This window comes from Jaculus jaculus, chromosome 16 (assembly GCF_020740685.1).
Source record: "Jaculus jaculus isolate mJacJac1 chromosome 16, mJacJac1.mat.Y.cur, whole genome shotgun sequence".
Classification (NCBI taxonomy): domain Eukaryota; kingdom Metazoa; phylum Chordata; class Mammalia; order Rodentia; family Dipodidae; genus Jaculus; species Jaculus jaculus.
The window spans coordinates 73,833,244-73,852,250 of NC_059117.1; the positions used below are offsets into that span (position 1 = coordinate 73,833,244).

At 45.0% G+C, this 19,007-nt stretch overlaps 1 protein-coding gene across 2 annotated transcripts in view; it reads right to left on the reverse strand.

The window, feature by feature from the left end:
• Slc25a26 (solute carrier family 25 member 26) overlaps nucleotides 1–19,007 on the reverse strand; it is an 86,319-nt gene that overhangs the window by 24,058 nt on the left and 43,254 nt on the right. For both annotated transcript variants that reach the window (XM_004669093.2, XM_045136108.1), the window contains exon 6: nucleotides 4,797–4,841. In XM_004669093.2, the coding sequence (XP_004669150.2) occupies nucleotides 4,797–4,841 (45 nt within the window). The remainder of the gene's footprint in view (nucleotides 1–4,796; nucleotides 4,842–19,007) is intronic.

The following is a 19,007-nucleotide window of genomic DNA, read 5'->3' on the forward strand; positions in this document are numbered from 1 at the left end:
TACAAATATAAGTGCTGTTGGCTCAGCCAATCACATTAGAAGATGACCTAACCCTCCTAAGATTCCCCTAGCTGTGCTTAAAAGGGGCCTGTGTGCTCCTCTCAGGGTCGCTGTTTTGTATGAATGGTTGACCCCCACATGCTGGCTGTTTCTGCCGAACAAACGCTCTTTGATTTTACATACTATTCCGAGTCCGGGGTCTTTCTTAAGCGATTCTCGGAACCTTACAGTAGGGTCTCACTCTAGCCAAGTCTGACCTGGAATTTACTATGCAGTATCAGGGTGGCCTTGAACTCATGGCAATCCTCCTACCTCAGCCTCCTGAGTACTGGGATTAAGGGCATGCACCACCATGCCCAGCATTTTTTTAATTGGGTTCCCAGAAAGTTTCAAAATAAACCTGTTATGAGCATGTAAGGACCAGCATATGGTCCAGGGACAGTTTAGATAAATAAGTTTGTTTTTCTTTGTGTGTGAGAGTAAAAATGCAAAGTCAAACTTTGTAAGCAAAAAACTAAGAGTAAACTGAGTACAATGACATAGTAAGAGATTAGCAGAAGGTGTGTGTGGAACCCTAGATAAGTAGTGGAAAATACAAAAACCCCAGCTGCTCAGCAGCCGTTGTCCCAGTCCTCCCGACACTATGACTGACTGAACGGCTGCTCAGCAGTCCAGACTGAGACCTCCGCGAGACGCATCACCGATCCGAATTCATCTGCCCGACACGCTGTCCAAACGACCGAGACTCGCCTTGAAACACCGCGAACTGAGAGAAAAGTCGGAGCACGGACCGCGCCACCAGGTTGTAAAACGTCAGAAATCTCGCAGACCGAGTCTCGCATTGAGACCGAGTCTCGCGATACTGCGTCCCAAGTCTCGCGATATCAGGTTGTATACATGTTAGACTCGTTAGAAATATTCTTGTGTTAGTAGTGATGAATATAATTTGGATATATATTATATTAGCTATAATATTAGTTGTGATAGTTTGGACTTGCTTGTGTGTGACTTTCATCCCAGTAAACTCCTTTGCGAGTACACCAGCGTCTGAGTATTATTGACCTTCGTGGGCGGAATCCTCTCAACCAATCATCTTTGAGAGTGCTCGCGACAAAACCCCAGTGCTTTTGTTTTATTGAGAAAGTGTCTTGCCACATAGCCGAGGAGGGCCTCAAAGTCATCAGCCTCCCGCGAGCTGAGATGACAGGGAAGCGCCAACACACCTAGGCCAGAGGAAACCTAAGTCTTACAGGAAACTGCATTTCTGAGATTCTGGGTATACAACCTACCCTTCCTTTCCCTTCCTCTGTACGGTATTTTATCTTCTTCCATCTGAGACACTTTACATTACATACTGTCAAAAAGGAAGACATAAGAAATGCAATGACATGCTGGGTGGCTTCCAGTGCACACTAAGGTCCAGTTCTCTGGGGGCATGTGCATGGGACACTAAGCTCCCTGAGGGCACTGCTCTACCACACTCACCTGCATTTCTGATCTGACTCGGGCAGGGGAATGAAGAAACACTCATTGCATGGCCATTGGCCTGCCAGAGGGTGGGACAGAGACCACTTAGATGCGTTAAGCCTGGTACTAAGACGTTCTCAATGCAACACACTGTGTCATCACAAGCCCACCAGCAGTATAAATGCTGGGGAAGAAAGGGCAGGTCTGTAATACCCAGACAATACAACAAGACCCGGAATGAGCTTTGAAAGATGCCTCCTGTCTGGATGTTAGAAAGCACATTCCAGAATAGAACAGTAGAGGATGTCTTCAAGGCACTGACAAGGCTACTCTGGAATGGAGGGATTTAAAGAAGCATTATGGATGATAGTGTTAGAAACCCTGGAGGTCCAATGTCACATTTTAGAAGACCCTCATTTAGGACAAACATCATTGCAAGAGCCATGTTTAAGGAAGACCATGTCAACTCAATGTGGAGAGCGGATGAGCAGATAGCCATAAGGAGATAAAAATCTGACGGCAGGTAGCTACTGGTTCTATATATAAAGCCTGTCAACCATATTTGGTGAATAATGTGACTGCAAGAGAAAAAACAAAACAGTCATATTTTAGTATGGGGCTGGAGACCAGGTGGTCAGGAAAGGAGGGGTAAGGTTGAGAGAAGTAGAGAAAACAGCAGGGAGAAGGAATCTCTGAAAACAGAAGACAATTCTGGTCCAGGACACAGATGCAATTCAGATAATGGTGGCAACATCTGCCTCTAGACCCTCACTCTGTGGCCTTCTGTGTGCTGGGAAGGTCCTGACTGCAAAACCCTCCTGAGGGGTGTTCTCACAGCACAGTAGAGGAATACCCCACATCACACAACCTCTCCTCATGATTCCATGAAAATACATACCCCAAGCTGCCTAGTTGTATAAAAACCCTACCACCACAGATTCAAACACTCTTATGTGGAAAAAATGAATGACAGCATTTAGCCTCAAGGGAAATGAAAATTCCAACTACAAATATTAATATTCAACTATTACAGTGGATAGTTTCAACATTGACAAGCACACAGCGTGGAAGCTGTAGAGGGGCTAGGTACAGAGAAGAGAGAACAACGCGGCTCTGGAAAACACCGTCAGAGCTTATCAAGTAAGCATGCCTCCTTCTGGCCTGCAGCACCTTTTACAGAGAAATAAAAACCAGTGGACACAAATAACATATGAACATAAAAACCCAGAAACAACAGGGGGTCAACAGTGCATGGATGAAACCTGGATAGCATGCACCCACATACCGTGCTCTTCCACAGGCTCAGAGCATGGAAGACCCATGCAGGAAATAATGGACTCTCAACAGTATGCAGAAATGAGAGAAGCCAGCAAGAAAGGCTGTGTGGTCTGCTCTACCTTCTCATGTGACATTCTGGAGAAGGACAACCACAGGGCAGTGTCTGCCAGGGCTGGGGCAGAGGGACGGTGTTACAGTCTGGTTCACATCGCTGGTAGAAATCACCCAACCAAGAGCAGCTTCTGGGGAAAAGATTTATTTTGGCTTATAGGCTTGAGGGGGAAACTCCACGATGGCAGGGGAAAACAATGGCATGAGCAGAGGGTGGACATCGCCCCTTGGCCAACATAAGGTGGACAATAGCAACAGGAGAGTGTGTCCAAACACTGGCAAGGGGACACTGGCTATAACACCCATAAGCCCTCCCCCAACAATACACTCCCTCTAGAAGGCATTAATTCCCAAATGTCCATTAGTTGGGAACCTAGCATTCAGAACACGTAAGTTTATGGGGGACACCTGAATCAAACCACCACAGATGGTGGTGGCTCTAAGCATTTGCCAAAACTAATAAAAATTCACATGCACGTGTGTGTGTGTGTGTGTGTGTGCGTGCGCGCACGCTGGAATGTTTGTGTGTTTCCAGGTAGGGTCTCACTCTAGCTCAGGCTGACCTGGAATTCATTATGTAGTCTCAGGCTGGCCTCGAACTCACAGAGAAACTCCTACCTCTGCCTCCCAAGTGCTGGGATTAAAGTTGTGTGCTGCCACCACGCCCAGCTAGAAACGGATGCTTTTAAAGGGTCAAGTATGCTGTGTATATATTATTTTTCAAGACCTTTTTTTTTTTTTTTTTTTGGTTTTTCGAGGTAGGGTCTCACTCTGGTCCAGGCTGACCTGGAATTAACTCTGTCATCTCAGGGTGGCCTTGAACTCATGGCAATCCTACCTCTGCCTCCCAAGTGCTGGGATTAAAGGCGTGCGCCACCACACCCGGCCCAAGACTTTTTAAAAATAACATCTTCACATATGCTTATAAAATTTTAAACATGGGACTGTTACTGATGATCACTTAGTAAAATTCTAGTTCTTCCTTAGCTATCTAGAATCCAACAAATGTCCTTAAAATACTGGAAAGATATGAACCGCCTGCCCCTCCCCCTTGGTGCCTCCCAACACTGCTCTGAAAGTATCCAGATGTCACAGCGCAGAGTGGGAAAGCCACACACCGAGGCTCTCATTTGCGTGCGTGCTCGCTGGTCAAGTGGCTCTTGCTGGCTGGACAGCGGGGCTTCCTGGTTCTTCCACCACACGTAAAGGACGTGCTGGCTCGCCAATGGAAAGTAGCCTCACCACACAGCTGCCACATCAGGCTTCCAAACACTGAAAACCCGAGAAAACTGCTCTGACCATGCACCACAGAGGAAATGGCAAACAGGAAACAAGACAACCAAACCTTGTATTTCATGACAAGTACTACCTTTTCAAATCAGACCACTTGTAAAAACAGTCGCTCAACATTCCTTATTATTTAATTTTTTTATTTATGAGAGTGCAAGCAAGAGATGGAGAACTAGTGCACCAGGGTCTTAGCCACTGCAAAGTAACTCCAGACACGTGCGCCGCCTTATGAGCATGCGCCCCCTGTGCATCCGGCTTATGTGGGCTCTGGGTCCTTAGGCTTCGCAAGCAAGCACTTCAACTGCTAAGTCATCCCTCCAGCCCATATTCTCTCTCTCTCTCTCAAATAAATAGATTCATTAACTAAATATTTTTTAAAATTGAAAAAAAAAAAAAAGACTGGCAAAACAGGCAAAAAAGTAAAGTAGGTTTTTTCATCTGCAGGTTCCATTTACATCTGCTTGTTCCTGACATCACACTGCCCCAAACAAGTGTTGCAGGCTGAGCTAACATGTGAATCCTATGTAAACATATGTACATCAGTGTAAACTTCAGGTTTTTAAACTTCCAGGTGATATTGCCAGTTCCTAGTACATGCTCAGATTGTTGGGCATTAGAGAAAAATTTATATTTGAACAATGAAAACTTACTTTTAAGAACTCCCACAAGGGAAACTGGACCAAGGAGAAAGGAATCTGTGAAGAGAGAGAGAAAGACAAAATCATATTATGTAAGAAAAACAGTTTATCTGGCATTACTATAAGGACCTGTAATGATGAGACATTGTTTCATTTTAACTTTCTGATAAATTCTCAGTGTAGCAGCCATTTAGAACAAGAGGCCAACCGCAGCCACAGGTCTTCTGACCCCACAGGACATAAAGAGCACTTGTGTCAGCTCTGTGAACAGGAGACACACAGCAGGGAACGGGAGTTCCAAACATGGCCGCTCATGAGGAGACGCGGTTCTAGACAGAACCACTTTCTGTGGAAGGGCAGGGCTCTTCTGCTAGGGGCTGTTTGCCCCTTAGCAGATAGCACTCGGGTACAGATGGAGAGGAAGAGAGACGGTGAGGGGCAAGAAGAAACGAGGAAAGAGATGGTGCGAGGGGAGGGAGAAATAAGAGGCAACAGAGAAGAAGGACCAAAGCCTGAGGGAGGAAAGGAAAAAATAGCATGAGGAAGAAAGGACTGGGAAAAGGAGAATCGGGGGGAGAAGGGAATGGAGATGCCAGGCGAAGGCGAGGACAGAGGGAAGCAAAGCTGGAGAGGAGACAGCAAGGACAGGGAACAAGAGACAACGGGGTCGAGGCACTGGCAAGAGCACACTGTGAATGACTCCAAGAAGGAAGGGGAAGCTGCATCCCCGGAAGGAGCCTGGCAGGAAAGCTGGGGGCTGGAGATGCCAAAGGACGTCAACACGGACCTCGGACATGAGCAGCTGAGTGAGGCAGCGAGTCCCGCGCAGCCCCGGGGTGGACAGGATGGCCACCAGATCTACACACAGTATCTGCAGAGTTGTCTGATGAACCAGAACCACCAGGTACCACCACTCCAGGCAGACAGTTAGGAGGAGCACCCTGTAGACAGATGAGGGAATGGACAGCCCCGAGCTACTGTGTAACCTCCCTAAACATACACAGGGCTTGAATCAGATGGTCTGAGTTCAGGATCCAAACTACTTGAACCCAAAAACATCTGGCCATATTTATCTGTACATAAATTTACCTAGTCTAAACTCTTTGCTTTTAATAAAATGTCCTTAAGTTCTAGAACAGAAATCACTTCCACATTCCATAAAATAAAAACATCTGAACTCTCATGGATCCCACCCACTGCTTATCCAGTCACTGACCAGTGGGCAATGCCAGGTGGCGATGCCTACAGGCTTGCTGCAGGCCCAGTGTGCTCAGCCTGCCCTGGCCTAGCTCCAGTAATGGTCGGTATGAATTCTAAAACCATCAGCAAGTGTGTGTGTCCCACTTTGATCATCTCATGAATTAAGAGCATTAAATTATTTCAGAAATATGTATATTTATTAAGACATTCTAAGTCAAAAGCCTGAGTCTGCTAAAGCAAAGGGTGGTGCTGAGTGTGACAGAAAGTGGTCACAGACAGAAAACCTATGTTCTAGTCAGGAAGAAAATGTGGGGGGGGGGGGGAAGAAACTCCAATAGTCGGAATTCATTTGACAAAGGAAATCTCAGAGAAGCTTGTCACTGGCACTAATAACCAACCACTCCACCGTGAGTGTTTCTCAAAGGGAGACAAACTTACTTCAGTCCATTCTATAATTCAAGAGCTGCATTTTCAACTAAGCTGATTACCAAAGTACAGACTATAAAATAAGTTCCTAAAAGCCTTTCTAAAATTTTAGGAAATTATACTATGCCATAAAATGTACCCAAGAGAAGTAGTAGGGAGGACTGTAGATTATTTTAACTTTCTTCTTTAGGCCTTCCCTGCTGAAATGTAAATATATTACATTCTAACAAGAATGTAAACATTTCACATTTGGAGGATGAAAAAAAAATGTTATAATTCACTGTAACAATCCTTGCTAGAATTGTCTGCTTCTTGGTTAAAATAACTCAAAAACTTCCCTACGTGGTATCTGAACTTATTTTCTATTTCATACTATTGGATTCTGAACTCTATGGGTGAACCATTTCCCTTCAGATTCAAGATGGAATTTAAAGATCACACACTGGACCGCTCCAACTATTCCATGGGGCATGTATTTTAAAAAGTGAGCTGATGGTAGACCCCAGCTTTACTGTCTACAAGATTAACTAACAGCCAAAGGCAATTAAATATGCTATAAATATTTGACTAAATTTATTTTTGACTTCTAGTAGTAAAACACTCCTCATAAGGTAAACTCCAGATGTGTGAAAAAGATTCAAATGGTCTTGGAGTCAAACTTGTGCTGCACACATGCTGTCCTTCACAGTTAAGAGGAAACATGCTGCCAACACGCCCCGCATGCGCAAAGGGCCTGCCAGCGCACACGGCTCCAAGCTCCGGCAGAACACAGCCTCAGCAGGAGCTAGCGCCTTCCCACCTGGCCTGGAGCTACACAACACTGAGATCTCTTCCCAGTGTGGATTTTAGAACCCAAATGTAAGCCGTTATTGTAAAACATTTTATAGATGAAGAAAATGATCATCTGCACTCAGAGGCCTTACATTCCAAAACAGAACACACCCATTGGATTGCCCCACTGAAGAGGTTTTGTTTGAATGAGGTTGTTAAGACCCAGGGCACTAATAAGCAGGGCGCAAAAGGCCCAGCTACCATCAAAGAGGCAGATGTAGGGGAACCCTGCTGCAATCCACTATGGGTATTGACAGCAGGAATTCCATTCCTAAGAGGCATAGAGGAAGACCCCGGGTGAAGAGGGCCAAGTGAGCCCCAGGTGTGGCTTACAGAAATGCCGCACCTGCGCTGCCATGACAACAACAACTGGCAGTTACATGAAGGACATGCCTACCCACCTCACAGCGCGCCGCTGCGGTATCTTTGCAGCTAATCAACACTTCAAACCCTGCGATCCCACAACAGGTAACAGTGAAGTGCTTTGTAACTGAGAGGCTATGAAGGTCTAACTCCTAGAGTATCGCTGTTTCTAAAAGTATGTCTTTTTTTGTTTGTTTTGGTTTTTCAAGGTAGGGTCTCACTCTTGTCCCAGATGACCTGGAATTCACTATGTGGTCTCAGGGTCGCCTCAAACTCATGGCTATCCACCTACCTCTGCCTCCCAAGTGCTGGAATTAAAGGTGTGCACCACCATGCCCGGCTCTAGAAGTATTTCTGATGAAATAGTCAATCACATTATCAATACACTTTAAAAAAATAAGGCTAGACCGTAAGCCACAGTGAATATAATACCTAAATTATGAATGGCCTAGTAACCCTTTCAGACGAGGAAGGAAAGTATATGTAGGCTAGAGCATTTCCTGTGTAAGCATGAGAGCCTGAGGACACTAGAGAGAGTGAGAGAGGTCCTAGGACCCACATGGACAGCTGGACGTGGCCTTAATCCTACCAGGGAGCATGTGACCAAGGCCCACAAAGCACAAAAAAGGGGACACTTCTATGGAGATCATCCATGAGTTCCAGGAGAAAGCACAGGAGGCACTGGACAAAATGGGCTGGTGTCTGGCCCCCTAGTGGGACGCAACTATGTGCACCCATTTAAGTCAGGATGGAAGCCCCAGCCAGAAGCGGACCAAGACGGGGGTTCCATCAGGAGCATCATGCTCTTCATAGTGTAGTATCTGCTTTGGAAGACTTCTTGGCACTCTGACAGGTGACATCTACAGGTGATTAAATCCACACCTCTTTCCCTGGGACAATGCTGTTTTCACACCACTTTACTCAGTAAGCCAAGAGCATAAGATGACTCTCTCTATTATGGATCAGTGAGCGACTGACCAGTCCTGAGGGTCTCAGTACCATAGGATGTGGGGATGTGAGGTACAGATTTCCACACAGAAGAGAACTTTGATACCCATGAGGCACCATCCCACCATGCTCTTGAATGGGTAACTTTTTTGTTGACTTTCTTTTATTGGGAGCTTTAATATAAGAACACACTGCAAACTTGTCATAGTCCCAAAAGGGTACCCTTTTATGCCCCCTTCCCCACCCACACCCCAAGGGGCCTCTGAAGTGGGGTAGGGGTAGTCACTACAGGGTCCTTTTTGTTTTAACTTTCAAATACAATCAACTAAATAAGATACACGAAGTCTTGCTATGCTAGAATACTGACATAAAATCACAACAAAAATTCCCCTTACAATCCCTACCCCACTTTAAGAGTTTATATGAGTCAAAATGAAGGTTTTAGAAGACATGTATTGCCCACATTGCTCACACATGTACACATGCAAAATTTTAAAAAAAAGAATGCATTTACAATATTTTGGGGGTACTAGGCCTTGAACTACTGTCATATTCAACAAAGCTGTGGTTGCCACATGAGGCCTACTCAGGATGGGGCCACTCACCGGGTAAGGATAGGGAGGGGCTTATGAGGGGCCCATGACAATTATTGCTAGGGGCCAGAGAGCCATTCCCTCCCATGGCACAGCTGCTGGTGCTGGTGGGAAGCAGACAGACAGTACAATGGGGAGCGAGGAGAAGAGAGGACAATGTGGGACAGACATGCTCAAAACACAAGACATATGTATAAAAATGTCAAGAATTAGATACAGATGTCTTTGGCTCCTAGCCATTCAATATGAAATAAAGCTACTGGGACCATACAGGAGAAGCTTAATACAGCCCAATCCCCACTTTGAAATCAACCCTAAGTTTAACACTGGTTCTGGTCCTGACTGGATGGTAAAATGGCTGAAATATGTCCAAAACACAGGAAATAATGATTATACCTTAGCTATGATTAGCCACTTGGACACTGTGAAGGTCAGGTGAGGCACTATCAGCCACTTAAGATGTCACTGGTCAGCTGTGACACATGTTCCTTATAACATGGACGTGGCTTTCTGTATGTATAGTGTGAAGGTTTTAAAAAGCAAATGAATGTTGACAATACTGATAATAACAGCCTGGTAAAAATCATGCAGATAACATTATAAAGAAACTACAATCTCTACACATTTCACCTCAAATAGTAAAACTTGGATTCATTCATCAGAAAATTAACCTCTTTGTTATACATGTATCATAGTAACATCATAAAAAAACAAGTCATTTTCTATAAAATTAGAGAATTAGACAATTTGCTTCAGATTACTATATAATGATTAGTCTTGAATTTTTTTTTCATTTTGAATAACTTCCTCATGGTAAACTTACACTTAATCCTAGTTTAACTTTAGAAATACCATTTCTTTAAATGTGTTAATTTCCATATACCATTACATGTAATTATGTTTTAATCTGACAAGTCCAGCAAACAGAAGGGTTTATTTTCCCACCATCACCACCACCAGAGTGCAGCAGGGTCTAGCCGGCCGATATACACCTCACCTTACACACCCAGGGAAATGGTTGCCTCAGTCCACAGGAAAAACACGTGCACATGTATCACAAAAGCTTTGTTCACAATAGCCATAAGCCATCAACATCCCAAATGCCCATCAATAAAACAGACCCACCAATACTCATCCAGTGGAATAAGCAAGATCAGAGAAACGAACTGCCACACAGGCAACAAGGCTGAATCTCAGAGCCAAAGGAGAAGGAGCACAGTGGGCAGGATCTTCCTACGGAGATGAAGCAGAGCTGAACTAACAGATGGTGCTGGCAGCTAAACTATGACCAGCTCCCAGGAGGGTATGAATATGAAAAGAGCCCAAGAGAGCCTGCGGTAGAACCTCGCTCTGTCAGGGCAATGCTTCCCAAGATATACCCATGAAGAAGATGCATCCAGCTGTACACTTAGGGCATAGAAACTGTTACCAGGTGACAAGGTGCTCCACAGTGGGAATGGCAAACTTGGACGCCTGTTTGGGCAGTTCTATGAAGCCATCCTTGTGCATCCATGCCCACATGACCTATGGCTGAGTTCAACTGCAAGGGGAGAAGCGAGCAGGTGTAAGAGAAGACAGCGTGGCCTGTAAAGTCTATGGGACTTACCATCTGGCTCATTATGTAAAAAGCTTAGTAACACTAGTTCTAGATCAGGACGTAAGACTGCGATTGCATGACTGTTTTATACATACATACATACATACATACATATACATACATACACACACATATACACACATTTTAAATATATATTTTATTTATTTATTCATGTATTTATTTGAGAGAGGGAGGGAGGGACAGAAGGAGGGACAGAGGGAGAATGGGCACACCAGTGCCTCTCCAGCCACTACAGATGAACTCCAGATGCATGTGCCACCTTGTACATCTGGCTCACATGGGTCCTGGGGAAATCGAACCGGGGTTCTTTGGCTTTGCAGGCAAACACCTTAACTGCTAAGCCATCTCTCCAGCCCCCATACATTTATATATAAATTTATATATAAAACATCTCTGGCTGAGGAAATGGCTCAACAGTAAGGCACTTGCTTGCAAAGCCTAATGGCTTGGGTTCAATTCCTCAATACCAACATAAAGCCAGATGCACAGGGGGGTGAATGTGGTAAGAGGCCCTAACACAGGCATACTCTCTCTCTCTCCTTCAAATAAATAAAATAATATCTCAATAAAATTGGTTCAAAAGAAGCAAGCAATTTAAGGAGAAAAAAAATCATGAAACTTTTAAAAAGCTGTGACACAAGAGTCTAGAATAAGCTAACAGAACCAGACAGCTATTCTGAGTAGAAGATGTCAAAGTTCTTAACACCCTTTTTCAGCTAGAGAGAGCCAAAACATCCTTCTGTAAAGTTGACTGAAAAATTAAGGCTTCAGGTTAAACTTATCAAAGGCAATACGCATGAATCCAGTGTGGCACGAGAACCAGCCTGAGGACCAGAGCCCAGGTGTGGTGGCTGCCTTCTTGTTGCCGGGACCAAACGCCTAACCAAAAGCAGCCTGTGGTAGGAAAGGGTTTGTTTTGACTTAAAGACACAAGGGGAAGCTCCATGATGGCGGGGGAAGGGATGGTATGCGCAGAGGCTGGACATCACCTCCTGGCCAATATCAGGTGGACAACAGCAGCAGGAGAGCATGCCAAACACTGGTTAACAGCCATAAGCTTATCCACAACAACACACCTTCAGGAGACTCCAACTCCCAAACTGTCACCAGCTGTGGACTTAGCATTCACCCCACATAAGTTTATGGGAGACACCTGAATCAAGTCACCTCATTCTTCCCCGGTCACCATAAACTGATAACTATCCATGATGTACAATGAAATGCATTCAACCCAACTTTAAAAGTCTCCATAGTTTGGCTGGAGGGATGGCTTAGAGGTTAAGGCATTTGCTGCAAAACCAAAAGACCTAGGTTCGGTTCCCCATGTCCCATGTTAGCCAGATATACTAGGTGGTGCGTGCACCTGGAGATCGTTTTCAGTGGCTGAAGGCTCTGACGTTCCCATTCACTCTCTGTCTCTCTCTCGATCACTCTTTCTCTGTCAAATAATTAAAAGTAAAATATTTTAAAAGTCCCCATAGTTTCCATCAATCCTACACTGTTAAAACAGCCCCATATACCCAAGTGTCTTAGCTGTTATGCTTTTGTTTCATTTTGCAGCTAACGGCCCAAAGCAAGCCTTCATGCTGCAGAAGATGGCAGCAGGCAGAGCGAACAAGCGAAGACTGGACCAATACGCAATACGAAACGAGCAGAGCAAGCTTCACGCTGTAGGCCACACCCAACAACTCTAAACCAGGGACACACCTCTGCAGTCCCACTTCCACCCCTCCAGCTAAGCTGCTCACAACCTGGGGAAGATTCCATCCAGAGGCCACAACTCCCAGCCGCTCCAGGACATCCTCAGGTCTGCACTGCAAAACATGATTCTTCCATGTGATGGCTCCATTAGGCTGTCACAGAGGGACTTCCAACAACTCTGCCTTCCATTGCCCATGGTCATTTCCAAGAAATAAAACCACTCTGCCCATCCAACATGCTCTCAGCATCTGTTATCCATAGCAGCAGGTGGACTACCAAATTTGTCAACTCGGGTAAATGAAGCCCACTTTGAAGAGCAGGACACTCCTTTCTTTAATCTCTCAGGACAATTGCAGTTCAAGAGATGCTGCCTCCAGCCTGAAACTTTTCTGTCTTTCTGTGCCATATCCCTCTGCTCACAACGGTCCATTTCTGTGCAGTGCAACCCCACACAAGTTCTCAGGACACAGGCAGGCAGAACAGAGCAAGCCTCTACAAACTGCTTCTAGACCAAGCTCTTTCTCACCCTCATAAGCCAAACTTCACAGTCCATAGTTCTCATTGCATTCAGGTTTTTCAACTCTGACCAAAATGGTCCACCAAACTGTCTTCAGCATGGCAAGGCATTTTGTGGACCAAGAGGCCAAAGGCCACACAGTCAGGTTTCTAACAATAATCCCACTTCTTGGCATAAATGTTCCATTGCAGTTAACCCCTCATCGCTGGCACAGACACTCCACCAGCGCGTCTCTTACATGATCCGAGGCACTATCAAGTTAACAGCAGAGATTAACCATCACAAGCGCTCTATTCTCCACTTTTAATCCCAGCACTCAAGAAGCTGAGGTAGGAGGATCACTGTGAGTCTGAGACCAGCCTGGGAGTACAGAGTGAGTTTCAGGTCAGCCTGGGCTAGAGTGGACCCTACCTTGAAATGAACAAATACAATCTTTTCTGATCTAGTTGCACACCACAGAGTGGTGTTTTAATTTACAAACACACTTTGTCTGCCATTCAGAAGCAAAGCTGTCCCAAATACCACCCCCCCCCACTTGGAGTGGGCTTTCATCACTTTTTCTGGGAGGGGGGAGGCTTGAATTTATATCAGTTGACTGTTTTCAACTCTTCTGTGTTAATGTCCACTGTTCCTTCAGATAAACTAAACCCAAATAGCATTGCATGTACCCAACTTCAACAAATATGTGTTTTGTGCACTAATCAAAACTGGCTTGAGTTGCTGGTGAGGGGCTAGTGGAAAATGATATCTGGAACACAAAGACGAGAGCCTCAGGCCGCCTGAACCACACGTGCAAGTGTATAACATGTGGTCCAAGCAAATGGTGCTAACCACTCCAGTAGAGAAGGAACCAGGACGCGGGGGTGGGGGGGGGGGGGAGATAGGGGACAGAAACTGGGGCCGGAGAGCGGCTTCTGTGCAGCTGGCCCCAGGCTCTAGCCAGCTGCTACCACGCAGGAACACAAGCCCAATGCTGCCAGGTACTCGGATCTTCCAGGAAAACTTGGACAGGTTCAGATGGATTTAAAAAAAAAGACTCAGTTTAAAAATGTTGGCATATAGTTTTAAAGGAAATTTATGGATCCAGTATTTTGGGCTACCTCTTTGAAATTTATGATCTGGCAACTATAATAAGGTCAAATAAAGAGGCTCCAAATGGGCCAACTGTAGGGTAAACTCATGGGATAGGCCAGGCATCAGTCATCACACAGAATGCCAGACACCCTTATCAGTACCTCCTCCACAAATGGAAACGCAATTTCCAGAGGAATGTACTGCAGGCGTCCCATAAGCACAGTACATGTATGAACACCCCCCCCCACACACACACAGAGGTCTGGGGTAGGTCTTTCTGCTCTCACCTCAAAGAGGAAGACAGCGAGAGAAGACAGTTGAAAAAAACTGGCTAAGGCAACACAGCTGGCAAGGACTGGCGCTGCGATCTGAGCCCAGGCAGACAACCTGCACAGCCTGGGCTTCTAGCCACTCACTCACTGCCCAAGCCCGTGTCTGTGAGCACTTACTTCCACCTCTCTCCACCTGTACCTGGAGATGTTTTCAAGGAAAGAATGTTTGGGGTGCTCTGTCTAAACGTGCCTGAAACTAGAAGCATCTTTCTTAAAATGTCAGCCCCTGGCTGCTTTCCAGAAACCAGGCTGGCCCAGAAGGATTCAGTCCTGGTTAGTTAAACGTGTTGCTTTCCTAAGCACGGGCTTATAGAATAACACAGAGGAACACACAGGGTGCCACACTCCCTGGCATTTGAGTGAAAAGGTATACAAGAACCTGCCACATCCAGCCTAGAGTGGTAGAATGTGCCAGCACTGGGTAGGCTGAGGTAGGAAGATCCCCATGAATTCCTGGCCAGTCGTGGCTACAATGAGACCCTGCTTCATGTCTTCCAAACACAGTAGAAACTGTAGCCAGAGGTTTATGGTGTGGACTTGTCCTACACATTCTGGTAAAAGTCCTTTAAGCATCTGCATTCAAATCCTACAGTGACATGGAGCAAAATTATAACTCAAAGTAACTAGCACATAAATTAAGTGTGCATCACTTCCTTTTAAAACAAGAGTCCTTGCTATAATTAATTGGGAGACTACCTATTTTTAAATTTTTTATCTGTTTATTTAAGAGAGAAAATATCTATTTTTAAAAAGTTGGTTTTCATCTTATGAGGAAGCCCAGATTTTGCTCTCTGTCATCTACCCTATTTTCCGTTTAGAACCAGAGGTCTGGGTAAAGAGTATCACTTAATGCCTGCCAGTCAAAAACTGTTCCCATGTATAAAAAAATAAGTATAAATTTACAGGTGAAAAGAAAGTTAAATATTTTAAATGCCATTATTCCCAAACCTGCTTAGAAATTCAAACAAAATCTAACTTTAAATTGGGCAGATTTTGAACCTGGTGTTGGAGCAAGTTCTCTGCAGACACAGAAGCCCAAGTGCAGGTCAACGGGTGAATTTAACACTGTGCTGCAGTCTAGTGCCCATGTGCTGGTGATCACTGTGTGGCACTAAGAATATCAGTAATAATCTATCTCAATACAGGCAGCAGTCTTAACCTTTTACACTTCCTGCTCTCTCCTGTAAACACTATTGCTCCAAACAACGTTGTTCTCATGAATCCAAAGGAAAGCCACAGTCTTTTTCAGGATGCTGAACATCTTAAATATGCACAAATCCCAGGCTAGGCAGAAACCTTTATTTATTTCTGGGCCTTAAAAACAAACAAAAAATAAACAGGAACAACAAGAAAGCCAATGCTTTCTTTCAAAAAAGCAGAGTTTAAGGTTTAGTTTTGGATGTCAATTGTTGAAACTGTCAAAGATGCATAAGAATAGATCACTACGCTAGAGAGACAGCTTAGTGGTTAAGGTGCTTGTCTATGAAGCCTAAGGACCCAGGTTGGATTCCCCAGCACTCATATAAGCCAGATGCACAAAGTGGCACATGTGTCTGGAATTTATCTGCAGTGGCTAGAGGCCCTGGCATGTCCATTCTCTCTCCTTTCTTCCCTCTTCCTTTCTTTCCCTCTCAAATAAATAATAAAAGATTTTTTTAAAAAAAAAGAACAGATCACTTAGTAGTATGCAAATAAGAAGTTTTGCTAGTGACTAATTAATGACTTCCTTCAGAAAGGACAAAGTCCAATCGCATTACTAGTGTCAATGTACCAAAACTCTCACCATTGCAAAGTTCTCCTAAACTGTGGTCAATGGTCTGCTCAACTAATATTGGTAATGGCTTAATTTCAGGATGACAAGAAATAAAGAGGGGAAAAGCAGCCTAGAAGACTACTGGAGTTCACTGCAATGAGACTTGAGCTATAATTAAATCTGACTACTTTGGTTCAAAAACCTCCAGTTCAAAAGAATTATCAGCATGGATGGATGAAAGCCCTTTTGCACGGGCATTTTGAAAATATGAAAAGGGCTGACACAGCAAGCATCAAAGACTTGAAAGGCAACTGACCCTTCTGCGAGCAGAGGGGAGGGGCTAGCAGCTGAAGCTCAGATGCTGTGTGCGGAGAAAATAAAGTTCCAGATGGCTCCGAGGCCTGGCAGCTTACTAAATATTAAATACTATGATTTTTAACTGTAGCTGGCCCAGGGATAGCCAAATGTGTCATGGATAAAATGGGGAGACGTCCCATTCCACGCTGAGAGACCAAAGCACATAACTGCTTCCTTTTCTGCCCTGCCAGCCAGTGACACCCACCTGGTGGTCCATAAGCAGGGCGTCAGGAGCACAAATCACAGCCTAAGGACCCGCACAAGCACCCGGGAGGAAAAGTGGCTCCATGGGATTTAGCAGCGCCATCTGGAGACACTAGCTCCACCAGTGAGTCTATGCCATGGTGCGCGCGCACACATGTGCATTTCTCATCCCTTCCACCACACTGTGTGTGACACATTGAGAAGGAATGTCAAAGCCACCAGCACACACATATGGCCTACGGAAGTATGTCAGCGACCAACGGTTAACCATGAGATACTGAGAGGTCTGGACACTGGACACACATAGTGCTGTGGGCATGAGTTTTACACTCACAAGGAAATACAGGCATGCAGCTTTACATACCTGTTGGACTAACTGCATGTAAAGGTGTAAGCATATATCTTTCATGTAATGTACTGTGTGCATATTTATATATAATCAAATGTCACACATGCACACTCACAGGCAAAACAAAGGGGCCCTCTTTAACATAATAAAGTTGACTGATACAGCTCTCCTGCAGTTTCGATGGTGCCTGTGAGTTTTTCTGCTAAAGCACTTCCCATCTATCTCAGGATGGGGGCAGGCAGGCTGAAACACTGTGCCAAACGAAGCAGGTGTGAGGTGAAAGCCACTCTTCACACAACATCATCATCCTGTAATGCTTTCTCGGCACCACATTGTGCTGTCCCCTCCTTGAGACTTAACACAAAGCGCAGAGACGAGTCACGGGTGACCATTCCCAGTGGTGTGCAGCTCTGAGGAAAAGGCAGCTCAACGATGACCCACTTCAAACGCTGACCAGCCCAGCCACGGCAGGCTGGGTGATCACAGGCTCTTTGCCTTCGCAAACAAAATAATCCTGAACATGACTCTTTTGTCCTATTTTGTCCAGGATTCAGCAAACTAGTTTCTGAAAGGAGTCATGTAGGACACACAGCATCTGCCCTCATTACTCAACTCTACCCCTGTGCCGAGAAGCAGACAGTGCGAAGGTGAAAGTGGCTATATTCTGTGTCCTGGAACACTGCACAGGCCACAGCTTACCATTTAAAAACTAATGTCATCACTGCTAGGATGACTGAACTTCCAAAGCCACAGACAGGGAGCAACAGATTCACAAATGGAACGTGGTACCCTGGTGCCTGGCATGGTAAAGACACAACAGTTACAGTGACATTTGGCTAAAAGCCACAAATGGAAGGCACTGCAACACTGCATGTACTTAAGAAATAAAAAGATGGCTTTCCTAAGAGGGATTTCGCTTCCACAGAACGAATGACGTGATGACATCCAGCTCCATTCTCAAGTGGAAGGCTGACTCCCCACAAGGCTCGCCCACACCCTACCCGAGGCTGGCGCAGGCCCTGTGGCCACCACGCCTGCTACCAGGGAGTCCTTGGTCTTGCCTCTCTCACTCCTCTGCCCCTCTGCTGCTGCCCTTCCTCACTCAGTGCTTCCTAACCCCGAGCGTTCTCACAGGCAGCTCGCAGACTGCGGCTCCCACGTGCGGCAGGGTGAAGCAGAGCAGGTTGGCTCTCATGTCCAGTTATCAAGGAATTACTCAAGTTATTGAATACTTAGCAAACAACAACAAGGCAAGCATGTCTGCCTTTACCACACAAGTGTGTGAAAGTGCATGAGTGTGAGCACAGGCACAGACGCCGCGGGAGGCGACTGTTCCCAATGTGTAACTGTGGCCGCACACACACACACACCATCTGTGTGCCTGTAGCGGCCTAAGCTTTCAGAATTAAAAGTGACAAATACGTGAGTATATGCTAGCAATGGTGAAGTCAATTTTATGCACTGCCTTCTAACTATGCCATACCAGTTTAGGTTTAAAAATAAAGACAATGTATACATATTAGGAAAATCAGCTAGCTTTACTATTAAACATGAAATCAAAAGGGTTTTCCAAAGCAAATGTAGTTAAAAGTGTGCATATCCAATTCAGGGCAAGACTGATGAGTCCTAAATCTGAGTTAAAGTTTTCAACATGTTTGATGTATCCTGAACCATGCATGAAAAAACATCTGTTATTTACAGATCAAAGCAACCCTGAGAATCCTAAAACAACTAAAGTGAAAAATGCCCAAATCTAATTTCATCCCTGTCCACATGCTTCTTTGAACTAATAATTCAGTGAATTGGTCAGTATGTTGAACTAATTAGCATGTTTAACGCTTGCCAGTTTTGATAGCACCAATTCTTTATTTTAAGGAATGGAACATAGCCAGGCATGGTGGTGCACGTCTTTCATCCCAGCACTCAGTAAGCAGAGGTAGGAGGATTGCCATTAGTT